This window comes from Camellia sinensis, chromosome 5 (assembly GCF_055761805.1).
Source record: "Camellia sinensis isolate YWXY chromosome 5, ASM5576180v1, whole genome shotgun sequence".
In the NCBI taxonomy this organism is placed as follows: domain Eukaryota; kingdom Viridiplantae; phylum Streptophyta; class Magnoliopsida; order Ericales; family Theaceae; genus Camellia; species Camellia sinensis.
Window position 1 is genome coordinate 26,160,507 of NC_138965.1, and position 25,485 is coordinate 26,185,991.

A 25,485-nucleotide genomic window follows, 5' to 3' on the forward strand; every position below is an offset into this window, starting at 1 on the left:
AATTTCCACAAACTCTAATATTTCATATTCCAATAGAAGGCCGGTATCGATTACATTGAAACATTATCTCACATGATTAAGATTTCTACCATTTGAACTATACTTAGCATTGGCTATTAATGATTTACATTTGGAGCAATTAGATGTTAAAAATGTGTCCCCTTCTATATTGTGGCAGGGAAGGAGAATATGATATGTCGACTTAAGAATATTTTGTATGGGTTGAAACAAGCACCCAAACATTGGTAAATAAGTTTTAATAGCTTTATGATTTGAGTATAGGCTTCTATCAGTGCCATGGTGATCATTGTTATTTTTAAAAAGTTCAAGAATTCATATCTAATACTCCTCTTGTTCGTGAATGATATGCTTGTTGCTGCAGGTTCAAGCATGGATAAAATTTCAAAATTCAACGAGCAATTATCCAAGGAATTGGGGCAATGAAGGGTTTAGGTAAACATATCAAATTCATGGGATGTGACTTTGTAGAAACACAATGAACAAGAAGTCAAAGTTATTGCATGCAAAGCATGTAAAAAAGGTCTTCAAGAGATTTAATATAAAAGGTACTAAGCCTGTTAGCACTTCGTTTTCAGTCTTGAATTTGTGTGTTTCTACAAAATAAAACTAATTACAAGGCTAAACTTAAAGCACACATTTTCCCAATCTTCTAACATATCAAGGTCTAAAATTCAACTATGCCCCATTAAAGTCAGTCTCACAGACACACACATGGAAAAAACACACACACACAAAAGCACAATTACACCATATATACAACCTGAAATCAATACAAAAACTACACCTCATATGGTTTTGGCATATCAAGGTCTAAAATTCAACCATGCCCCATTCAAATCAATCTCACACACGCACACATGGGAAAGAAAAACACACACACACACACACACACACACACACACAAACAAACACAAGTACAATTACACCATATATACAACTTGAAATCAATACAAAAACTCAAATAAATTAAAGGACAAAACTCAATTTAAACCCTTCGGCTTTCATCTTGAAGCAATTTACCTCCTTGTCATTTAAAAATAGCCAAAAACACCTCATATGGTTTTGGCAATTTTGCACTTGGCCCCCCTAATATTAAAAATTAGGTCTATATTGCTAGAAAGTGTGTTATTTGGGCCAATTAGGAGAGTTTGACATAAAAATAAATAAATCAAAATCGAACTTTAAGCTAAAAGGAAAAATATACCCTTCACTTAATCTTCTTTCTCCCCACATACTAAAAAACCTAAACCATACACCACCATTACAGGAAACTAAAAATATTGGATTAAGCTGCATGACCAAGACGGTGTTTCCAGCCTAATGAATTTAGATTACTCCATTTAAGGACACGAATATTGCAAGAACCACCATTGTGTATATATGTGTGTGTATGTTACCCTGCAACACCCCACCATCGGACCACCTCCACCCACCACTAGTTGACACCTACAACCTACCCCACCACCCCTTCGTTGGATTTTGGCTTAATATCCACCCTCAAATTGGATTGTTTTCGATGTAAAATGTTTCCTATTGGACTAGGATTCATGGGAAGACTTATTTAGTCAACTTGGACTTGATTTTAGATTTCCTAAAGCTTTGTTTTGGGTTTTTTTTATTGGTTTTGGATTGGATTGGATTGAAAGGAAACCAACTTTGACTTGGATTAACTTTAGGAATGACACTTTAGGTATAAATATGTGTAGACTCTCACTCCTTTGTTGAACTATTCAATTCCTTGGTGGATCTCTTTGAAATCCTTTACGAATTTCAATCTTTGAGTTCCCCCACGGGATGTTTTTTTGTGTGGCTTTTGGTCACTTGATGAAGATCGTTTGTGGACTTCAGTCCATAGGTGCCCTCTTGGTGAGTTTCCTTGTGTGGTATTTAATCACTTGGTGGTCCTCTTTAGTGGATCCTTAGTTTTAGAAGATCCTTGTTCATCAGTCTAGAGTAGATGTAGTTCATGAATCTTTATTTGGTGACCTACTACAGATCTTAGTGGAGCCTCTAGCATCCTTGATGGCCTCCTGTAGGTCTTTTTTGGCAGTCTTATATAGATCCTTGAAGGCTTTTTTGAAGCCTTGTTTAGTGAAATTTTATCTCTTGCCTTGGTGTCTCTTGATTAAAACTTGAAATTCTGAGACTTGCCCTTTGGTGTCTCTTGGTTGTAACTAGAGTTTCGTGAGACTTTTGTAGAGAGGATTTGGGCTTGGTGACAGAATTAGTATGTTGGGTTTGGTGAGCTTAATTATTTGTGAAAGTTTACTTTGTCACTATTGTAGTTCTACAAAGCATTGTTTTCTTTATTAGTGGAATCCTTCCTTTTGTGATTGTTTGTCAACATAGGCTTAGAACGAACCACGTAAATCTTCGTATCACTTGATTGTTTATCTCTCTTGGGTTTGCATTTATTTGTACTGTTCTTCTGCTCCATATTCAAAGCCATCAACTATCTTGGTGTGGTTCAATAATGGAGGCAGTGGCGGTGATGGTTGCAGGGTGCAATGGCTGTAGCATAATGGTTGTGACAACCGGAGCCGTGAAATTTTCATTTTTTGCACAACTTCACAAAAACTCACTAAGACGCATGTTTTAATTTCATAATCTCATTTGTTGCAGCAGTTTAAAAAGATTTTTGGAGGATTTAGTATATTTCTTAAACATGATCCAATATACATACTAAATTTATACTATTTTTAAGCCATTATGAGCAAAGTTTTGACATGTTTTTCTTTCAACGATTAATGGTTTCATGTGTCATAAATACAAAATGCACTACTTTACTATTATTTATTTTGTTATTAATAGTTATAGACTTATAATGTTATGTTGTGTTTCAAATTTGTAGGGCATGTATGTTCAATAAATAAATGTGAATATCATTGTTGTTAATTTATTAAACATCTTCAAGTTATACAAGTAACACAATAAACAATACAATTTACAAGTAAAATTATGTTCAATCTTTAGTGTTGAGTGAATAAATAAAAGACATAAACTAAAAAAAGTAGAAAATGAGCAAAAAACTGGCTTTAAATGTAGTAGAAGCCACCACTGTAACATGACTGCTGTAAGGATGTCGTGATGGCCTGTTACAGGTGTTCATAACAATGACGGCCGTTACAATTGTGAAATTGAATCACACTGCCAAAGCGGCTGTAATGGGTAGCAATATTATGTAATGGTGTTACATAACAGTTTCAGCCCATTTTTAAAACCTTGCTCCCCTTTATCCTGCCATCTCCTTTCATCTCACCTAGACCCGTTACAATCCTCACTTTGCTCACCCACTACCCCTGTAATCCTTTTTCACTTCCACAACCATCTCCTGTCAACCCCTCTCCCCAACTTAGCCCACCCCGTCTCCCCTCACACACTAGCCTTGCCATTCCCTCACCCCTAACCCACCATTCTATACAAACCCAATAGCACCCTCTACCATCACACAATCTAGTCCTGAAAATCAATTCTAGTACCGAAAATACCTCTTTGAATTTGAATAACTGCAGTGTATTGTTTCCTAAAACTTGTTCATGTATATATACAATGTTATATGTGTATAATATGATTAAATTATAAATTAAGATATAACTTACAAAATAGATTATAATGTTAGGGTGTATAGGCTAATAATTTATTTGGTTAACATGTAATTGGAATAAAAAAAAATTATATATGTAACAGAAGAGAGAATGAGAAGAAAGTAGATAGGTATTAAGATTACGGAGTTGGTGTTGCAATTTAGTCTAAAAGCACATGAGGAGTCTATGGTATTTTTAATTGACAGGTAGTCTAGTGCTCCAAGGCCAAACCCTAAAGGGATAAAGTGGATTTTCCCTTTAAATTAAAATCATGTTTGATAGCTGATTTACCAAGTGCTATAGTCTACATTTCTATGAGATAGTAGAGAAGAAGCTTGTTTATCTACAACATAAAAATAAAAACAAACCCTTGTCACATCTCAAATCTATTGAAAATATTATCAAATGCAACCTTGGATGAGGTGCCTGTAAGGGTCTCCTACAAAAGAAAGTTGATAGAATTTTCCGAAGTGGTAGAGAATGATGAGCCATTTCAATGTTTGGATACTGCAGCAAAAATATTGAATGAAGCTTTACAGTAAACAAGCTTCTAGTTGTAACAGAAGTCCCAAGAACCTAACGCTACAGACACCGACTAGTTTGCCTTCAATATTTTTAAGATCTGATGCAAATCTGATGAAATTTGGTCCATGTAATTTCTAAAGCTAAAAGATTTCAAATAACTAACCAAATTATAAGCAGCTCTAAAAATATAATCATGAAAATTACAGTACTAGTCTTTACTAGTAATTCAGTAGATTGTGGGTTTCTTTCTTTCCATAACATCGTCCTAAAATTATACGAAATAGAAGGTTTCATAAAAGCCATACCACTAGGAAACCAGGAACACCCAACAAGGAAAAAACTTGACAGGGCTAAAAAAATCTAAGGCAAACCAACATAAATATCCCGTTTTATCTAACAAAGACTCTTCACGTGCATTAACAGATAACCATTCTCACGAAAATTCCACCATCCTTGGTTTTAGCAAGCAAAATTTGTAATGCATTTGCAACTTTATTTCTCTCTTCATAATACAAACAAGAGAAAAATAATGATTCTCACCTATTAAGCTTGAATTAATCAAACTTCTTCAATCATATAAACGAGTTCCCAAGGTGGACGTAGAACACATCCAGAGAATATCAACCAAAGTTACAGTCTATTTCAACGATAATTGGAGCATCAAAATTATCAACCAGCAACATCTCATCAAGAAGATTTCGACATTTGACATTGCCATCATCATAGAGCACCACAACGAATTTGATCAAACCACCCTGCGGGTCAATTTATGAAGCCTGAATGCTAGCATCCTTGGCAGCCATACGAGAGTTTGCTTTCTTGCACATCAATCAACATTGAGATATAGCCATGGTTATAGAGGTTTGGCCTAACCTCCAATGCGTCTATATGAGCATTTAATAAGTATTTCTCATATTAAAAGAAAAGGGTCACGCTAAAAACAATTCATGGGGCTATTGGAATAAATAATGCCAAAATAATTAGAATTCTAATTTATTTTTTGAGCAGTGCTATTCAAGCCAACAAATTAGACCCATTTTTTCTAACTCAATGATGTGACAATCTATTAGAATTTCCAATGGAACTCTCTCTGTCTCTGTTTCTCTCTCATATCTTCTCTAATTATCAACCAATCATATCTTTTACACATCATTGGTCTAGAAAGTGAGCTTGTATATAATTTTCCTCATTTTTTACATAACGGGAATGGTTCCCCTCCATACTCCTCTATACTTTATTTTTTGGGCTCCATTCTAGACCCACATTGATAATCTAAACTGCTCATTTCGTCATCCCAACAATTTAGATGAGTTATGCAAAAAAATAGTTTCATCAAATATCACTAGATATATGAATAAATTGCATTTAGTTTTTTAAGATGGACAATAATTGTGAGTTTAAACTTAAACCTTTCATTCTATAAAAACAAAAAGTGATTTGTTTATGTATTCATCGATATTCGATGAGATTGATTTTTTGCACAAACGGTCTTCATTGTGAGATTTACAATATAAACAGTTTAGATTAGCATTGTGGGCCTAGAATGGAACTCAAAAAATGAAGTATGGAGAAATATGGAGGACAAGAACATCGAGGGGATCCATACCCATATTGAATACAATTCTATATCTTTCCATATATTTTCACATATTTTTTGTTCACTTCTTTGTGCATTACATTCTGAGGGTTAGAAGTTAAAATATTACTTTAGATTGGCATGGTAGTCCTAATCAAGGTTTTCAAAGGCGTAAACGAGGCGCGACTTGAGGTGAGACATAGGGAAAATGCACAGATGCGTTCTTTTTTGGGCGAGACACCAGCTATGCATACATGTCAAACGCAGAGGCATAAGCATCTGTTGTGCTTTATGCGCTTTTCAAACTTTCGACAACGAGGCACAAGCCTTTGAGGAGTTTGATTTCAAAAATCAAAAAAGGGAAATGACTGAGTATTTGATGGAAACTTGCTATAAACAATTTCAATTGAAACAGAAATTGCTCAAGAAGAAGATATACCATGTAAGTCGATCTTCTTCAAATCAAAGTCTCAACAACTTCAAATCAGTCTTCTAACTCTCTCTCTCTCTCTCTCTCTCTCTCTTATCTTGTTGGTTCTTTCTTTGTTTCTGTATCACTCCACTCCGACTGTAATGCATATATCTATCTCTCTGTTTCTATATAAACAAATCTCTTTGTTGTACTTATCTACATTGTAGACCCTAATTTATTATTATTAGTTTCTTCTTCTTTAATTTATTATTATTATTATTTTTTGATAGACTTTAATTTATTATTATTATTGTTAATATTCTATTCTTCTTTTTTCCATCCCACCTAACCAGTATCTTTTTTGTTTTTATTTTTTTAGTTGTTTATTTTTATACAATGCTACTGTTGATAAGTTCGTGGGGACAAAAAAAAATGATTGAATCCAAAGACCAAAGAAATGATTCTGTCTGGAAGTATGTAAAAGAAGTTGATGGGAAAAAGTATTTCAGATGTAAATTTTGTGATCAAATTTGTAGTGGTACTGTAAGTTGATTTAAAAATCATCTAGCTGGCACGCATAAAAGCATTAAACCGTGTTCAAAAGTTCCTAAAGATGTAAAGTTGGAATGCCAACATGCATTAAAAAATTTCTCTGAGCAAAAAAATGCCCGCAATGAAATGCTATACGAAATTGGGATGGGTGCTTGAGCAAAGGACGAGAGTGGTCTCTCAATCTATTGAAGGCGATACTAGTAGTATGTCTACACAACCACCAAAACCGAGGGGTCCAATGGATAAATTTGCTAGTTCTCAAGCACGACAATCTACACTGAACTCCAAATGGAAACAAGAAGAAAGAAAAGATGTGTGCCGAAAGATTGAGCGTTTTATTTATTGTAAGGCTCTTCCATTTAATTTAGTGAATGATCCATATTGGGTAGCTACAGTTGATGGCGTTGCAAAATTATGGACCTGGTTTCAAACCCCCTTCTATGCGTGGATTGAGAACTTGGATTCTTAAAGCAGAAGTAGAAGTAGAAGATATAAATATCATGATGGAGGAACATAAGAAAGCATGGAAACAATATGGATGCTCAATTATGTCTGATGGCTAGACAGATGGGAAAAGTAGAGTTCTTATTAATTTTCTTGTGAATAGCCCTTCTGGAACTTGGTTTTTAAAAACAATTGATGCATCCAATACTATAAAAAACAGGGAGTTGATGTTTAACTATCTTGATAGTGTCGTAGATGAAATTAGAGAAGATAATGTTGTTTAGGTTATTACTAATAATGCTTCAAACTATGTCAATGCCGGGTCGAGACTTATAGAGAAGAGGAAGAAATTGTATTAGACTCCATGTGCTACACATTGTATTGATTTAATGTTGGAGGACATTGGAAAATTGAAAGTCTGTGACCAAACTCTCTCATTAGCTAGGCAAGTGGTCAAGTTTATATATGGACATTGTTGGGTTCTTTCAATGATAAGATCATTTACAAAGCACAGTGAACTACTCCGTCCAACAGTAACACGGTTTGCCACTGCTTATCTTACTCTCCAAAGTCTTTACAAACAAAAGCAACCACACCAAGCTATGTTTTCTTCAAAAAAGTGGGCTTCTAGTAGTTGGGCAAGAAAAGTTGAAAGGGTAAAGGCTCGTGCAACTGTGTTGTTTGATCCAAAATTTTGGCCTAATGTTGCTTTTTGTATCAAAAGCACAATACCTTTGGTTAGTGTTTTGCGAGAAGTTAATTTAGAGGAGAGGCCTGCTATGGGTCACATTTATGAGTTGATGAATTTGGCTAAAGAAAAGATTGCTTTCAATTGTGGAGGAAATGTTAGGAAGTACGGACCAATTTGGAATAAGATAGATGCAAGGTGGACACCACAACTTCATACACCTTTACATGCTGCTGGTTATTATCTAAACCTTCAGTTGCGCTATCGAGATACCTTCTCCAATGTTGAGAAGGTGAGGCAAGGATTGTATGAGTGCATGGATAGAATGTTGAGTTATGATGAACGTCTCATGGCTGATGTCCAATTGGATTATTATGACCAAGCAAAAGGAGAATTCGAAAGTCATGTTGCAAATGATTCCAGAGCGATATGAAAATAATTTTTCAATTACATTCTTTAAAATTAAAATACGAGATTGAAATCATTTGTGCATTTTTCAAATTATGTAGCTAATTGGTGGATTCGTTTTGGGAGCAAAACACCAAAGTTAACAAAAATTGCTATTCGAATATTTAGCCTAACTTGTAGTGCTTCGAGATGTGAGAGGAATTAGAGCACCTTTGAGTCGGTAATGCATCTTTCTTTCCTAAACTTTCTTATGCATAAAATAAAATATTCATGTTTCTAACTTACTATATTTCGTTTCTTATATTATTATATTAGATTCATACAAAAAAGAGGAATAGGCTTGAGCACAAGCATTTGAATGCTTTGGTCTATGTGAAGTACAACACTAAACTACGAGAGAGGAGTATCAAAAGAAGACAAAACATCGATCCAATACTATTTGATGAAATTGATGGATGATGAATGGATTGTTGAAAAAGAAGATCCTGTCCTCCTCCTCGATGCTTCTTAGCTTGATGAAGAAGAATTGTTTGATGCTGAAGCAATTAAGACTGTGCCTATCACTACCTATGATAGAAGTGCGGAGAATCGATCAACTACGACTACAATTAATGTTGACTCATCTTCAAATGTCAAGAAAAGAAAAGTTAGTGAAGGTTTAAGTAAGTTGTTAAACAATTATGGACTAGTTGTATATATATTATTATATGTGCCTATTTAATTAATTTGAAATCCTATTTCTTATATAGGAAATGAAAGAGGAAAAGGCAAAACAGCAAAATGCACCCTTGTCGATGAAGATATGGAGTTGGAAGAAGTTGGTGGAATAGATGATGGAACCTATCCCATTATAGACATAGCGGACGAAGATGATGACAATATTAATGAGGATGACTAGAGTGACCTATTATTTATTTATTGCTTTGTGTATAGAGTATTAGGGTAAGTTATTTTGTTTATTGAACAATTAAAATTTAAGTTATTTTAACCATCACTTAAGTTATTTTTTTATTATAATATTAATGAGAATGACTTAGAAAGCTCTTATAATACTTGAAATTATTAATTAATTTTAGTTTTATGCTTAGAATGGCTTTTAAGAATTTTATTTGGTAATTCTTTTTTTTTTTAACTCTTTTTATGTTATATTTAATTAATTTTGTATTTTATAAAAATTCAAAATTCAAAAGGCTTACGCCTCAACGCCTCGCCTTGCGCTTTCACCTTTAAAAACATTTGTCCTAATTTGAACACCAAGTCAGGATAACTATGGTAACAACTCTCCCTATCATTAATGTATATATCCATGGCAAGCGAAATTATTCAATACTGACGGAGCAAGTTGAGGCGGTGCTCTAAATTAATAATAATATATTTAAATTATATGAACCTTTATTTGAAAAGATAATATGGAAAATATCAACTAACAAATGAAATGGCACCTAAAAAATTTTTGGGACAGTAACAAAAAAAAAAAAAAAAAACACCTTAAGTTTTGAGCCTTCTAAGTTCTAACAAAATAAACCATGAATTTTCAATTTTGTTAATTTAAACCCCAATATTTTGATTGTCTTCAATGTAAATCATTCGTCTATTTTTGTTAAGTAAAACCGATTGAAAAAAGAATACTTTAATCATTAAACTCAATGTAGATATACATAAAATTTCTAAAATACCCTATGCCATTAAGTTTAACGACTAAAATATTTATTTTCCAATGGTTTAGATTGAAAACATATCAAAAGTTAATCCCCATATGTGGGATAACTCAATCCTATGGGGGTGTAGGACAAAAATGGGTGGACTGAGCCAACCTCGGGATTAAATGATGACATTATCCCTCAAGTATATATAAAATTTATTTCTTTCATTTTTTTTAATCTTTTAAACATGTGTAAATTAATCTCATTATATAATAGTCTTCTCTTTACTCTCTTTTTTTCTTTTTTGTATTAACAAAATCATAAATGAAAATATACTTCTAATTTCGTATTTAAATAAAATTAAAAGTGGTCTTTGTAAAATAAAATAAAATATATTTCAAATAAAATAAAATAAAATAAAATGTACTCTAAATAAAATAAAATATAGTTCAAATTTAGTATTGCCATTATAAATAATTTAAATAATATACTTCATAATTTTTAAATCAAATATAAGATTCACTAAAATAGTTATTTCTAAACATTTAATCCTGTGATAAACAAATATGAGATACACACTATTTCTAAGGGTTGGTTTGGAATGTCCTAAAAAAGTGCACTTTTTTACTTATTGGTGGGTTTGGGTTGGGTTTGGGTTGGGTTTGATGTGATGTGTTAGAGAGGTGATGTGATTTAAATAAGATGATGTGACTTAAATAAGATAGTGACTTTTTGACTTTTTGGCTTATTTAGTATATGCCAAACTAGCCCTAAGAGTTACTAAGTGCTTGTTTGACATGTGTTAAAATAGTACATGTTATTTTAGCACATTATCTTATTTGAGTCACAATCATCTTATTTGAGTCACATCACCTATTTATCATATAATTTCAAACACAACCTATAAAAATTAAAAAGTATACTAATCTAACACTTCCCAACAACTCATAAATATATGGCAGGACTATTGGCTGTTGCATTATAATCCCTCTCGTATGATACAAAACATGATTGTAATGATGCTCTTAGCCTTTAAAATTTCAAGTTCCAAGAATATGTAACTGACAAACCTAAGAATACCCAGCCAAAATAAAGGGGGATACAACACACACACATTTATACAGAGAGAGAGAGAGAGATTAAAAAGGGAGTGGGATACCTGGCTAGATAGTGCTGAGTACCAAGGAATCAGAACACATCAGTATACTCATGCACATACGCTTCCATATGTTATACTAATAGTTTAATGAAGCAAAAGCAAATCATATTATATTAATAGCATCCCAAAACATAATTGAAGTACGTGTCCATCAAAATAAAATACTAACAAGAATTGAAAGAGAGGAAAAAGCAAAAAAAAACAAAAACAAAAACAAAAACAAAAACGAAAACGAAAACGAAAAATGCTTGGGAGCACTAATTAATGCTCCCACTAATTAGGTGGCAGTGGGTCTCGCCATTAATGATGTGATGTTTTGGTCTTGGAGTTATATTTTTTTTTTGTTTTTTTATTTTTTTAATGTGTTAGTGCTATTAGTGGTGATGTTTTTAATGGAAAGAATATTGTTGAAACGAAAAAGCAAACATTGAAAGACACAGCTGTGAGCTTGTGAATGAAAAAAAAAAAAAAAAACTTTGAAAAGACTACACAGCTATTGAAAGTCACATCAGTGAGTGACCAGTGCATTAGGGTACACCAATATTCCCCGCTAGGAAGAAAGGACAGTCGGAAGTGTGGGTACAGCTCACCGGGCTCAATTTAGGGATTTCCACTGTTTCAACCGTCGTCTCCTCAACCGAAATGTATTATAATTTTATTATTCGACTTTTAACACCAGAAGTGGATAGGTAGGTTAAGCAAGAAAAATGATAAAATGCGCAGTGAGTGCAACTTCTTACCAGAATGATAGTTAGCGGAGGCAAACGTCGTCGTCGTCGTCGTCGTCGTCGTCAGTGTCTCCTTGCAGAGATTACTGAGCTGTAACTCGATGTCGCTCAAGAACGTCGTCGCTTCATCAAACGGCTTTGAAAGCTCCTGTTTGTATCTATGTAGAACCTCACAATACGATTCCTTCACCCAAAAAAAACAAAAAAAATAAAAAATTAGCCAAAAAAGCATTCAAATGCAATTTCATCACGCTTTTTATTTATGTTACAAAAATACCTTTCAAATTGTTAGTTGTAAATTTCAAATTCAACTCATCTTCATTTATCAAACCGTTCAAAATCACAAAAATCGTTAATATATATATATATATATAGAGAGAGAGAGAGAGAGAGTTCACCATGAATTCATCGAGTTCAGGATCGGCTCCGATGTCACTACGACTGTTGATTGGATGATTCTCTTTGCTGATTTCTTCAAGAAGTGAAGCCATCTCTGGTGGTGCTCCAACCTGTGACGATATATAAAACGTAGAGAAAACAAAGATCAAAGAGCTTGAGCAGCAATGAAAACAAAGTGTACATATATATATCATAGGTATAGTATACACACACATACACGTACATATATATGTATTTATGTATGTATATGGAGTAGTACATGTACAATTAATGCATCGATACATGATGATGATGATGATGATGATGACGACCTTTCGACATTCAATATACGCAGAGACTAGGTTTGGATAGAGAGGATGGTTTGCGATCTGAGCCTTTATGAGATCGGACAACTCCGATCCGCCGACCTCGATTTCGGTGGCCTCGAATTGAAGCATGTTGTCAACGGGGCCGTGAAGTCCACTCAAAGTCGTCGGAAAATCTCCGACTCCGCTAACATCATGATCATGATCTGAGAACGAAATTGAAGAATGAAGCCTGTACAGTTCGTCCATTGACTACTCAAACTCACTCAGGAGAGAGTGAGAAAACTACGAATATAGTACAATTTTGCGTTGAGAATAACCGAATCTTGTACAGTCCCGATCGAGCTTCATTACAAGTTAGAGAGTACGCCAAAATCAGGAAGAAGAAAAATTCCAGAAACTTCGATCGCTGTGACTTCGTCTGAATAATTTGAGGTTTCGAGGACTAGCGTTAATCTGTTAGATTCCATCAAGAGTCGCCATTAATGCAGGAGATTCAGCTGATGAACAAAACTTCAAAGATTAATTAATAATCTACAGAGAGAAAGTTCAGTAATCCTTGACACAGAGATGAAGGAACATTACTTTTGAGCTCAAAAACAAGAAGATTTCGAGAGAGAGAGAGAGAGAGAGAGAGAGGGGGGGGGGAAGCTTTGAGAATACCTGGGAGACCCTGCGAATTGAAGGTGACAAAGACCTGACCTTACTTTGAGAAAGAAAAGTAGAAAAATGAGTAGATAGGGAGAGAGAGAGAGGGAGAGAGGGAGAGAGGATTACCTCTGTTTGTTTGGGGGATTGGGAAGAGAGAGAGAGAGAGAGAAACGAATGGATGGGGGCAACCGCACGATCTCGCACGCTTTTAAACAGTAACGACCTCTGACGGATAAATCTTCATGTGATGCCGTGTGTGATATTTTCCTCGCAATTTTTATTTTAAAAAGAATATTAAAATTTAAAATATAGAAATTAAATTTATTTTTATTATATTAAATTATAATATACATATATATATATATTAAAATTTTGAGTTGAGTATTTGAAATTAAAATTTTTTAATAAATAATATTTTTTAATACTTTTTTAGTCAAGTTAAAATTGTCAAATAATAAAAAATTCAAGCTAAAAATGTTTATAGACTTAGGCCATGTTTGGCATGTCTTGTTAAAAATAAAAAGTCAAAAAATCATTATCCTCTTTAAGTCACATCATCTTATTTAAGTCACATCACCTCTGTAACACATCACTTTAAACCAACTAAAACTCAACCCATATTTCACAAAAAGTCATTTAGATCATTCCAAAAAATCTCTTACTGGATAAGGGGAAATTATAATCTATCATACTGTCAAATGTCTGAATTGAACTATTCTATTGAATCTTATGTATATCCTATTTTATTTAATTTTTTTACTAAAACTTTTAAAAAATTAAACAAATAGAACATCAACAAAAATTACATTAATTTATTTTGAGGTTTTTAAATTTTATTTTACATTATTAAGTATAATTAATTTTGTTTAACTTTATTTTATGTTAGCAAAACTAGGCACAAAAGCACTCACCGGTGGTCCATTGGTTAATCGGACGGTCGATCGGCCAAAAATTATAATTCCATGGACGAGCTATCTTGGGTTTTCTGTCCAACACCCCCTGGGACAAAAACAGTCTACTGTGATTGGGACACAGGAAATTTTATTTCCATACACTACTTCCTCTCTTTCCACACATTTAATGATTTTTTTAATTACATTTTTGTCCTAAAATTAAATTACCAAAATATCCCTTTCCCAAAACCCTAACTCTAACTCTCTCAAACCATTAGTTTCCACCATCACCATTACCATCACCATCACCATCACCATCCATGGCCGCTACCTCTCCATTTCTCCACTCTTCTCGTCGCCTCTTCCCTACCACTGTCAACCCATTTGTCAAGTAGTGACCTTGCCTCTCATAATTGTACCAACCAAGATCAACAAAAACTAAAACAATTTAATTCAAATCCAAAGTTTCAAAAAATAGATCTATCAGAAAAGCAACAAAATAGTGCAAATGTTGAGAGCTCTGTTCAGGATATTCATTCCAGGACACCCTTCATATCTAGTTGGCAAGCTATTTCATCCATTTAAGAACAGGTTTACACAGAAATTCAGGTCAAACATTGTGTATGAACTCTATACTTGGGACTTTTTGGAAAATGCAGATTTATACCAACATAATTTAGTAAAAGGGAGTGTAAACCTTTCCGACATCATTCCTTCCCAAGTCAACAAGCATAATGTGCTCTACGCATTGCTTTTCATCATGCAGAAGTTGTTTTTCCAACATATAATCTTCTTTAGGTGTCTTCCCTCTCCTAATAGTTCCAGCAAGGGGTCGATTAGTGACCTTGAGGGGAAGAGATGCCGTCGGCGGCGGCAACAGCGGTGGTGGCTTGTTAGGGTTAGGATTTGGAGAATGAAGATGGTAAGGGTATTTTTAGTATGATAGGATGTGTATTGAGTGAAAGTTGATAATTTAAATTTATTTAGTGTGTGTATTAAGAAAAGATATTGAAAGAGAGAAAATAGTGTGTGAAAATAGAATTTCCCGACTAATAGTCCAGTGCAAAATTTTGAATCAAACAATGGACTACTCCATCCACCAGACATGAAGTCCTATCTCATATCCTTATCCCTCTAAACAAACGTGCTCATAGTGTAATCCTTTGGTGGCTATATTTGCACCCAAAAATTACGTTGGGTACCCCAATTTAATAAAAAAAAATTTATTACCATTAAATCCCTATTTTGAATGACCAAAAAGTACTTTTCATTGAAAAAAGTTTAAATCAAAGTATTTTGGACACCCCATTCATCATTAGTTCTAGTATTTCTTTTCTCTAGCTTCTCTTTTTACTCTCTTCACTTTGCATATTCATACCTAATCCTATTTGCTTGAATCTATTATTCTTGCATTCTATTTCATATTGAAATCAACAATATACAACAAATAAGATGTTTCCAAGTAGTTTTCTATTAATAAAGCAGGTTTTATTTGATGTTTATTGTTTGTCATTGTTTGGTTTAAAGAATTGATTCGAAAATTCAATATTGAATAAATTACATTTATTCAAAAACTTGTTTCTAGACAAAATTCATATATTTGGTATTGTGTTTCCGAAATAATGGTCATTGTTTAGTATTTAATATCCGAACAAATTGTCTATATTTGACTTTATTTTTTTGAACATTTAATTTTCTAACTTCTTCATACTTCAATTTCGAATAAAAAGAATTATTTGGTATTATATCTCCAAGTTTTCAAAAAAGTTGAATTTGTTCAGTATTGAGTATATATGTTATTTGTGTTGGTAATTGTGATTTGGAAAAACTGCATATGGTAATACAACCTTGTCTACTTGAGGTGTTCTTAGGTAATATCCTATATTGGATAGGTTTTATTAACATATAATGTGGAAGAAAGCTAGGCACTAGAGCTGCTAGAATCAAAGGTAGTTGGGTGCACCTTGTTAGAAGGAAGCTGCAAGTACAAATGGCTGCTAGAAGCACCTAAAGTGTAAAGAAAGTTTTACTCTGATTTGTATATATTTGTCTAGTGCTAGTTTCTGTCCATATAGGACCTCTTTTGGCCTACCCTTGCGGGCTATGCTAGGGATTGCTCCTATACTGTGTTTATCTTTGTTTTGGGTGGTAGAGAACATAAAATACGTTCATGTTCAACATACATTTTGTATGAGATTCCTGAACATATTAAAATCTTTTAATCTGAACAGATGGACATTTTTGTATTAATTGCCATCGCGGATATGAACAAGTGAATACATAGTCTAATCTTTTAGTGGTGGCAATTTTTTGCCGTATTGGTAGTACTAAACAAATGAGCAGTATTGTTTCGTTTTTGCTATGTTGGCAATTTTTGTATAGCTTTCTATTAGGGCTTGGGACATGCCCCTTGTATTAGTGTAACCTCTTATCTTTTTAATTTATGACTTATTTACCCCCAAAAAAAAAGTATCCAAAGAAAATTAAAATATTCGGCTCTGTGTTTTTATTCTTTTAAATTTTCTATCTGTTCATTCTATGTTTTATGGTGATATTTTTACATGTTGTAATAAGGCTTCAACATAATGTGTAATGGATTTTACTAGTGAATTTGTCACTCATGAGGTATATTACATACATAAAATTAGTAATTGTAATGTGCATTATCACTATAAATATTAGTTAGTATTTTTTTTTTCTTAAATGTAGATATTCAAGAGTCGAGAAACATTAATTTGGTGGGTTTGTGACATAAAAAGGAAGAATGATTTTGTAATTGTTATGAAGAGAGATGATACGAGTGGTAATGGTTTTACAATTGACGTCGGGTCATCTTATTTCACCAATAGGAACAAATTGACAAAGTATCATCACTTGTGTAGGGATGGGCATTTTTCTCTGCCCCGCCCCACATCTGCACTCGCATCTGGATCCCCTGTCCCACCCTGCATGGGTTTTCCCCACTCCATTGAGGAAGTGGGGCGAAGACGAATTTTGCTTCCCCCACCTCCATTCTACCTGACTCCGCCCCGATTATATTTATTAAATATATTTATATATATAATATATAATTTTTTTTTCATTATAATCAAATTAAAACACTAGAATATTATACTTAATATTCATTTTAATCATTTATTTTCTATCTTATTTGTTATAATTCTTATTAAGTATGAATTATTATCCATAATATAGTATTATTTTTATTTTTTAACTTATTTAAAAAACCCGTCCCCCGCGCAACTACCACCACTCCCGATTTTCCATGCACCCGATATGAGATAGGACAGGATACATTACGACAAACCCATCCCAAACCCAACCTGTAACCATCCCTACTCACGCCCTACAAGATGGGACATCGTTTGCAATTCTCGTATAGAATCTTTCAAGAAGATTGTAAATGCTAATGTTGCAACGTAAGAGATAATAGACTTAGAGTTATGTCTTCTTTACTGTTTTAAGTACTTCTAATCAAGTGTTTTGAATGTGATATAGATAGTTTTAAGTATTTTCAATGGTAAGCATTTAGTAATTTAAGTACCAAAAGTTCAATTTAATATTTTTAGAATTGATTATCTCGATAGAAAAGATGGAACCAATTTTCCATTGTTCGGAACTGAGTATCTGGACATATTTTATTTGTTCGGCACTAAATATCCAGATGAAAAAGTTGCAACTAATTTTGTATTATTTGGAACTGAGTATCTGAACATATATAATTTGTTTGACACTAAGTATCAATATGAAAATGCTGCAAATAATTTTCTATTGTTCAAAACTGAGTATTCAAAAAAACTTCATAGGTTCGGAATTAAGTATCCAAACATATATAATTTGTTCAGACTAAGTACTCAAATAAAAATGCTGCAACCAAATTTCTATTGTTCAGAACTGAGTATCCAAACATATTTAATTTGTTCAGCACTAATCCAAATGAAAAAACTATTAAACATGGGGTATAGAAAGTATAGAATTTCCAGGATTTTTTGAGTTATAATAGGTATTATTAGAGATGTCCAAATAAATATTTAAATTTTCAATTAGGGTATTCTAATTAATGGGGTGTTCAACTTAATTTTTGGGGTGCATTTAGAGCTATCCGTAATATTTTCCCTATTTATTTACAACTTATTTTTAGTATCAATTTCTAGAAGTATGATTTTTATAGTTTAGAATGAAAAATGATTTATGAAATCCAAAATATGCAAATTTGAAACTGATATGAGGGGGGGGGGGGGGGGGATATTATATAAAAAAAATCATAAAAATCGAACCATAATAAAATATAGGAAAGATAGCTTTAACACTTAAAGTATGCGCGTGTGTTAATTTTTTTTTTTTAGTCCTTCAAATTTTAATTTTGTCATTTTAGTTCTTAAGGTTGTCAATTTAGTCCTATCTTTAACGTAGGTTTATATCGATAACAGGAAAAATATTTTATTCCTGGATAAAGATAGTTTTAGTCCTTAAAATATGTGTTTCTTGTCATTTTATTCCATCAAATTTTAAATTTTGTCATTTTTGTCCTCAAAGTTATCCTCAAATTGACAACTTTGAGGATGAAAATGGCAAAATTTAAAACTTGAAGTTGAGGGACTAAAATGATTAAAAAAATATGCATATTTTAGGGACCAAAATTATTTTTTTTAATATTCCTATCATCAATATAGACGGATGTAAGACCTATAATCAAATTGACTCAAATTAACAATTTTAAATATCAAAATAGTAATATTAATACTCGAAAGACTAAAATAAAAAACAACTCCTATTTTAGAGATCAAAATTATCTTTCATCCTAAAATATATAGGGTAAATTACACCGATACCCCTGAGGTTTCTGTTTAATACAAATCTTCCCCTCACGTTTGAAAAATTATACTTACCCCTGTCAGATTAAACTGACATATTTGCCCCTTGGCCTTTATACATATATAATAATAAAATAATATTGATATTTTGTTTATGTCATTTCATGTGAAATAATAATCATCTTCTTTGGTTTAATTCACACAAAAAATTGAATTTTATTTTTTGCTTTTTATTTTTATTTTTATTGATGTTTTTTAATATTTTAAGCAATTTTTTATTATTTTTATTTTTTAGATATGCCTAATCTAGATATATTTAAGAAGTATAATATTTTGTGATTTTTTTTTTAAATTCACCAAATAAAAAAATACAAAAAAAAAAAAAATTCAGTAATACTGTAATAAATGTGAATGACGATATTTGGTAATACTGTAATAAATGTGAGTAAAGAGACGAGAAAGAAAAATGATGGTAAAAATAAAAATAAATTTTTTTATTCATATATAAAAATTTATACAAAAAATATCATAAAAATATTGTGATAGTGATGTTGTTATAAATATAAATTATGTTTATAGACGTTTTGTTTTAAAATGAAAGGTCACCATTAAGGTATATCATTTTGTTTGAACATTTTATGTAAATTTTATGTTTGTATATTATCACTCAATAAGAATATGTTTAAGTAGAATTTAATAATGGAAAATTATAGAATATAATCATGATAGTAGGAATAAGAAATAGTATAAAAAATGGCAAAATGGTCATTTAGACAATTTTTGGGCATGACATCAGCTATCCAGGGGCAATTTATAATGAGATTACAAATCTCAGAAAGGAAAATATAATTTTTCAAATGTGAAGAGAGGGCCTGTATTAAATATAAATCTCAGGGGGTGTTAGTATAATTTACCCAAACATACATTAGTTTTTCAATGGTACATAAAGGGCTTTTTTGGGAAGAGCCAAAAAAGCTAAAAGTTAATTTTTAACTTATTTTAAGTCATATCATTTCTTATATTTTTTACATATATTTTTTTAAAAAATTAAAAAATTAATTTTTAACCATCTTAAAATAAGCCAAAATAAAGTTTGGGGTGAGGATTAGAGACCGGTCATGATACAGATTTTTGACATTCATAATTACACTATAAAACTTTCATTACTCTAGATAGATATACGAAACGAGGTATATATTGGCTCTATTTGGCAAGACTCTTTTTTGTTTTATGCTAAAATAGTTAATAAAAATAAAAAACAAATCAAAAAAGTCATATCTTATATATCAATTATTTACTTTTCCTCTCATAATTGATATTCAATTATAAAAAAATTTACAAATCATCCCAAACAATTTTTTTTCCTCATATTATAAAATAGCTAAAAAATTAACTAAAATAGTCAAGTTTGCAAACAAAGCTATAAAATTTTAAAAAAATAATAAATTGAATACAATACAGTTTTTCATAATTCAAAATACTTTTTATTAAAATTATGATTTTTTAATTAAAAATCTCTATTTAAAATTGTTTTACACAAATCTTAATATTAAACAATAATTAGAGACATTTACTAGCAGTTATTATTGAAGTATGTGTATAAATTTATATCTATATTATAAAGAGAAGTTCGTGTTGACGTCTTATTTTTTGAGTTTTTTTAAAAATATTCCTATAGCAATCACATGAGCAGTTATGGCCTAAATTCAAGTTTTTTTTTTTCTTTAAATCTCTAAAATTTTGATTTTTTTTCAGATTTATTTCAATTTTTGGATATGAAATTAAATCATAAAATTTATAATATTATTTTTTAAAAATAACATAATTATATTATGTCACCACTTCTTATATATATATATATACACATACATTTTGACATTCTCCTTCTTCACAACTAAATAAATTGTTATTAACATGATGCTTCTTACATAAATCCAATTGAGAATTGGTCTGACAATTATTTTAATTTATTATTATTATTTTGTTTTTGGTACTTTTTTTAAAAAAATATACGTTTTTTCTCTTTTATGTCCTGTCGGACTAGGCAAACCTAAAAGAAAGAAAGAAAGAAAAAGTTTAGACATAAAAAATAGTTTAGTAATTTTTAGTGAAATTTTAGACATTTTAATTATATTTTTTATTTTTTAGATTCACTTAATTTTAATATATTTAAAAATTATAAAATTTGTACAAAAAATTTTAAAAATTCATTAAATATAACAAAATATAAAAATATACTGCATTGTTATATATATTTTTAAATTTTTTGTATTCCAATAAATTTTTGAATGTTTTTTCACAAATTATATATTTTTTAAGTGCATCTACATTAAGTGGATTTAAAAAGTTAAAAAATTGATTAAAATGTTAACAATTTTCAATAAAAACAAACAATACGAATTGAAAATTAGAAAATTTATTTTAAACAAAAATCTCTCTTCACCTATTTATATTCCACTTAGTACAAATTATTTTTTTACGATCCAATAAGTCCTATGGGTGACGTAGTTACCAAAATATCCTTAATAATAATAGGCTAAAGTGCGCATTAATGTTCACATTCACACCGTCAATATGAACATTCATATTGTTAATGTGAGCAATTCACATTGTCAAATTTATTCAATATGAATGTTCACATCACCAAATTACTAAGGTGCAAAAAAATATTTGTAAGGATAAAATTATTCATAAAATACCCTAAAGCTATGTTTGGGATAATCTTTTTTTTGTTATTTTAGCCACAAAAGAAAAAATAGATTAAAAAGTCAATAAAATAAAATGTCACATTTAAACCATAATCATTTCATTTTTTCTTTCATAAAAGCCAAAAAACTCATCTCAAACGAGACTTTTTAGTCCCAGGTTAAAATAGCTAAAAAGTCAAAAAGCTAACCTACATCCCAAACGAAGGCTAAATATTAGAATTAGGATTTGATGGATTAAATTAAATGTCCAAAATAATAAGACTTATTAAAATATAAAAATACTTTATAAGCTAATTGAGATACAAATACTTAAAAGTGAATTTTTTAATAAAATTTTCTTACAAAAGAGCATCATAGCAGCCTTGGTGATTGCTCAATTTAGCTATTACGCATAGCTCAAACCTTATAATTCATCCATAGCAATGAGTTTGAGTAAACGTATTATCTAGTTTAGAAATATTATATAAGGAAAATTAGTAAAACATCAATCTATAACTTTATATAATAGGAGAGGTCAAGATTTTTTTTATTAGTTAAGACCCCTCAACATTTTCACAGAGAAAATTTAACTCGGAGAATTTCTAAATTTCTCTGAGTCAGGGTAAAATTTCTTTGAGTCGAATTTTTTCTATAGAAATGTTGAGATACCTTAATTACTATGAAAATATTGTATATCCTTTATCTTATAAAAGTTTAATATCAGGGTCCTTGAAAAAAAATTCCCCTGCTATATAACATTATAATATTTTTGATAAATAAAGAATCCTAAAATACATTAAGTGAGCCATTATTTGTTTTTTAGGTAAATTACATTTTACTTCCTTTATGTTTAATTATTTTTTCACTTTGGCCCTTAGAAAAAAATGATAAAAAATTATATTTTAATAAAATAAAATAAAGTCTTAGCACATGAGATTATAAATAAAATATAATAAAAAATATATAAAAGCAAAAATAATTAAAATCAATATAGTATTATACATGAGATTATAAAAACAATTCGAAAAAATTTGATAAAATATAATATTTTAATGAAATATAATACAAGATTAATACATGATATTATAAATAAAATATAATAAAAGAAAAATTATAGAAAAAGAAAAATAATAAAAATAAAGGGCTTGTTTGGTTTGTATCTCAAAATATACAACCAAACAAATCAAAAAAATTTCTAAACTCTCTCTCCCAATTATTATTTTTTTTGAAAATTTATCTTAAAACATAAACCAAGCACACCGAAATATTTTAGTGAAATAGAATTTTAGAATAACAAGCCTAATGGAGTGTGGGGCAATTTAGGAAGCTAGTTAAAAGCTATAAGCTTTTTAATCCATGTTGGATCATATCAGGGAAATTCTATTTCCACACACCACATTGTCTCTGTCCACACACTTAATGAACTTTATTTTTATTACAAATTTGCCTTTAAATAAAATGACCAAACTACACATCCACCGTCACAGTTAAACATCCAAAATAGAGATCTCTGTGCACATCTTTTTCTTGTAAAAGCTCTCCGTGAACATCCATTGTCCATTGCCTAAGTTATTGACACTCATTCTCACACACGTCACTCTTTTTCACACTCTCCATTGCTACCTTCTTCCTCTATTCTTTCTCACATTTTATTGCCTACATTCTTCCTTCATTCTTTCTTACACACTCCATCGCATACCTTCTTCCTCCATTATTTCTCACACACTAGACTCCATTGCTAACATTCTTCCATTGTTCACTAATTAGGTTACTATTGTTTGTCAAACAAAACTTGATGGAAGATTTTTCAAACAATTCAAAAAATCAAGAGGATATGCAAAACAACCAATGCAGTGACGGAAATGTAACTTTTTTTGCTAAGAAATTATTTTACTTAATTTCTGTTCGTGATCACCATTCGGCAAACCAGTGTCAATTACATAGAAAGTATACGAAAAACAACAATCGAACAAAATTAATTTATTCGAAACTCAACTTTCGAAATATATTAAACCATTCAGAGCTTAACTTTCAAAATATATTAAATAATTCGAATTCCAAAATTTGAAATATGTTAAAATATTCGGCTCTGAAGTTTCGAGCTCTTTTTTTTTTTCGGCAGAAAGTGTCCACTCAAGCAAGTGAGGTTAATCTGATTGTGTATTGGACTACACTAGTCAATTTACAACAAATTAAGTACAGGGTCATCAATCATGGCAGGCCCTGTCGGCGCAGCAAGACGATCACAAATATTTGTGTGGGCTAATCTGAGGGTGTGCACACTTTTTTTATTAAATGGGTATATTTGGAATGTGGGTGTATGGACTGAGATAAAAAATAAAAAGAATTGATTAAAATATTTAACAAATCATTGCAATAATAAAAAACTTATCTAAAAATAATTTTTTAAAAATCAAACCAATTAAGTAGTAAAATTTTCTATTTCAACCACTAAATATCATATCAAATTGAAAGAGCACATGAATTTTTATTTTTTTTGGATAGGAAAAAAATTCTTCTTTGCAAAATTGATAAAAAAAATTAGATCAATCTCATACGAAGGTAGTAAAAGATCTCATAAAGAAATGATAACTTTCCATAGAGGACAAAAAAAAACCATCACAAAGGAGGGATATAATCTTCACATAGAGAGAATTATTATATTAAACAATTAAAAAAATAAAAAAAGTAAACTGAAAACAGCTAGATTTGCCAAACGCATCCAAAACTTCATTACATCGCAACCTTCAACTTGAAATATGAATACCTTACTTCCACTAGTCAAAATAGAACATTGAGGTTGAGATAGTTACCTAGCGTGAAACGAACACATTGAACAGTGTCGGTTTTTGAGTTGTGAGAAGATTTGAAACTAGTTCTTAAAATTTTGGGCGCAAGAGTAAAAGTTTAGAAGCAAATCAAATATCAGAGGTAGAGACAGATTTGAAGGAGATGAGGCAGATTTGGCGAGAATAGATACATGGAGATGGGAAGGTGGCAATGTACTGGCGGAATGGTGGTGGTGGCACTGAAAAAGGTTGGAAAGACAAATTTCTAATATTATTAAATAAAAGATAAAAAAAAGGAAAAAAATGAGATAGAAGGAGGAGAGAGGAGGTCGGCGGCCAGAATCCATCCCCATCCTCCACATTACATTCAGTAGAAGGCATCCCCATCCTCCACATTACATTCAGTAGAAGGCTTAGAAAGGAAGACTAGAAAGAAATGCTCAAGTTTAGAGAGAGAGCAACAAAGAGCACATGAATTTGTCCCTAAACTAGCATATAATTTTCCCACCTTTAATATTAAAACAACTCGTACTACAAATAAAAAAAAACAAAAAAACAAAAAAAAAAAAATGCTTGATCCAGAATTTGGGACCCCAAATATATCTAGAATTGGACTTGAGTGGTGGTGATTGAATTGAAAAAATATGAAATTTACGTATAAAATAAACTTAAATTATTAATATAAAATTTTACATAATTATTTTAAATCCGTAACAGTACTGCTCGTACTAACACTGCTGCTCTGTTGGATTTTTCTTGTTTTTCTCTCACTAGCTGCTCTCTGTTCTTTTCAATTTTCACCGTACATTACAAAAGTCTTCTCTCTCTAAAAACAACCCTAAAATGGGGAACTTTCTGAACAAATTATAAATATATTTTTTAATATTTGTTTAAAATATCAATTGATTTTATGATTTTAAAAATTATATAGTATTTTTTAAAATTTTTAATGAAATAACAAATGATCAATTTTATTAATAAATTATAAAATTAATTAACAGTGTTTACTAATGAAATTTTCAATTTATTTTAATTAATAATTCAAGTAATATTATTGTTATTTAGAAAAATAGTTATAAATTTTATCTTTCTATTAATTCTGTTAAATAAAAATTTTAACAAATGGGCAATTTATATTTTTTAGAAACACAAGAAGGAATTCATAATTTAAATAAAGGAAAAATTACCAGTAAATCCTATATAGTAA

General features: G+C 30.9%; 1 protein-coding gene across 2 annotated transcripts in view; it reads right to left on the minus strand.

Moving 5' to 3' along the window:
• The window catches only part of LOC114297414 (homeobox protein knotted-1-like 1), a 36,394-nt gene extending 23,041 nt beyond the window's left edge, over positions 1-13,353 (minus strand). Inside the window, exons 1-4 of one of the 2 annotated variants that reach the window (XM_082868434.1) lie at positions 13,108-13,353; positions 12,451-12,944; positions 12,139-12,249; positions 11,753-11,924 (exon numbers count right to left, since the gene is read on the minus strand). In XM_082868434.1, coding sequence (XP_082724560.1) covers positions 11,753-11,924; positions 12,139-12,249; positions 12,451-12,693 — 526 coding nt within the window. In that variant the 5' untranslated portion in view covers positions 12,694-12,944; positions 13,108-13,353. The remainder of the gene's footprint in view (positions 1-11,752; positions 11,925-12,138; positions 12,250-12,450; positions 12,945-13,107) is intronic. The other variant, XM_082868435.1, reaches the window with a different exon arrangement.
• Between the last annotated feature and the right edge of the window lie 12,132 nt (positions 13,354-25,485).